The 1,881-nt window shown below is 67.4% G+C and overlaps 1 protein-coding gene across 1 annotated transcript in view; it reads right to left on the bottom strand.

Moving 5' to 3' along the window:
• LOC103250969 (SHC-transforming protein 2-like) overlaps positions 1-917 on the bottom strand; it is a gene marked incomplete at both ends in the record, with an annotated part of 4,242 nt that extends 3,325 nt beyond the window's left edge. Inside the window, 3 exons of the mRNA XM_021708314.1 lie at positions 1-108; positions 249-309; positions 847-917. Coding sequence (XP_021563989.1) covers positions 1-108; positions 249-309; positions 847-917 — 240 coding nt within the window. The remainder of the gene's footprint in view (positions 109-248; positions 310-846) is intronic.
• Positions 918-1,881: the final 964 nt, after the last annotated feature.

Consider the following 1,881-nt stretch of genomic DNA (forward strand, 5'->3'; position numbering starts at 1 on the left):
CGGCACGGAGAGGTTGAGGCCGTCGATGGAGAGGTTGACGGAGATGCTCATGCCCGCAAAGCGCAGGTTGCTGTTGCCCAGGATGGAGGCCAGGGCCTTGTTGGGGGCCTGGGCACAGCACGCCCGCCATGGAGTGGCGCCCAGGGCCCCCGGCCTCCCCCGGCTCCCAGAGCCCCACGTGGGCCCGCAGGACCGCCGGCCCCCACGGCCTCCCAGGCCCCGCCAGCCCCTCGTGGGTCTCCACTCACCTTCTTCTTCCAGGAGCCCCGGACACCAGGCACGGCCTCGTGGAGCCGGTTGATGGCTTCCCTGTGGGAGGAGGGGGCTCAGAGTGTGCGGTGAGCGGGCTGGGGGGTGCAGGGAGGCGGCAGGAACTCAAATAAGGGTGGGGTCAGAGAGAAGAGGGGGCGGAGAGGGAGGGGGCCAGGGTGCAGGAGTGTCTGTGATGGGAGGGGGATGCCTGGGGGGCGGGGAGTCCAGCCGGACCGGGGCAGCCTGGGGCACCAGCGCCCCCTGCACCTGGCAGACGTTCCACCCCGGCTCCAGCCCCCCGTACCGTCTTCCTCTTTCAGGGACCCACACGCCCCTGCACCACCCACCTGGAAGGCGGCGTGGACTCCCGGAGCTGGGGCCCACCCACGGGAGCGCCTGAGCCAGACCCCAGCCCTGGGTCGGGATCCCATCGGCAGCACTGGGGAGCCACGCCCACTCTGAGGTCCCCTGGGGGACGGGGCCGCCAAGAGAATGGCCCCCGGCCGAGGGAAGAGCCCCCCCAGCCATTCTGGCCTCTCTTCCAGCCGGGACGGGGAGGGAGCTGAGCTGACACGGGCAGGTCTCGGCGCTCACCTGGTCACCTGCGTGCGCGTGTTGAAGTCCAGGGAGCGCATGGAGCGGAGGACCTCGATGCAGCCCATGTACTGGGAGGAGAGAGAGCCAGGGTCAGCAGGCAGGCCCCGAGGGCCCGGCCGGCAGGGGACCAATTCCAGGGCTCTGCTCCCAGGAGCCTCGCATCGCCCGCCCTGTCCCGGGCTGAGCCCTCTGCTCTGTCCCTGACCAGCCTGGCCTGGCTGCCTCAGGGCCTCGGCACCTGCTGCCCCCGCTCCCCTCCCCCACCCGCCTGCAGGACTGGCCCCTTCCCCACCTCAAGGCCCAGCTTCAGCGTTGCCCCTCAGAGCTGCCTCTGGCTCTGGGGAAATCGATTCTCGGCTGTTCTGATTCTCAGAGACGGCTCCGTGTCCATTCAGGTAACCACTCAGCCCCGTTCCCCTAACACCAAGCCAAGGACGGCAGGGCTGTGTGATCTTGTACGCTTCTGTATCTCCAGCACCTGGCTCAAGGTCTGGCAGCCGTTGGGACAGAGGCCGTCCCAGCCTCCAAGACCGAGACCTTGAGACCTTGCCCCTTGCCGGAAGTCTGCCAGCCCGGGCCGAGACAGCCACGTCCATGGAAAGGCAGCGCCCGGGCTCAAAAGAGGCGACACTGGGGGACCAGGGGGGAGAAATGCCCCCAAGCTCTGGGCCTGCTTAGACAGTGTGAAGGGTGGGGGGTGCCGGCCAGGCAGGGACGGCCACAGTGCCCCTCTGACGCTGGCCCTGCTGGTGGGAGGAGGCAAGGCCACAGCAACTCCACGCCGTGTCCAGAACAGCAAACCCACAGGGACGCGATGTGGATTCGTGAATGCTGGGCTGGGGCGGGGGGCGTGACGGGGAGTGACGGCTGATGGGGATGGGGCTCCCTTTGGGGTGGTGGAACGTCCTGGAACTAACAGACGTGGCAGTCGCACAGCGTTGTGAATGCACTGAACGCCAATGAAGTGCACCCTGCAAGGTGACTAACAGCTCATTTGGCTTTGTGGATTTGACCTCAGTTTTTTAATTAAAT

Source organism: Carlito syrichta, unplaced genomic scaffold (genome assembly GCF_000164805.1).
Source record: "Carlito syrichta isolate Samal-C Ts95f unplaced genomic scaffold, Tarsius_syrichta-2.0.1 Scaffold135748, whole genome shotgun sequence".
NCBI lineage: Eukaryota > Metazoa > Chordata > Mammalia > Primates > Tarsiidae > Carlito > Carlito syrichta.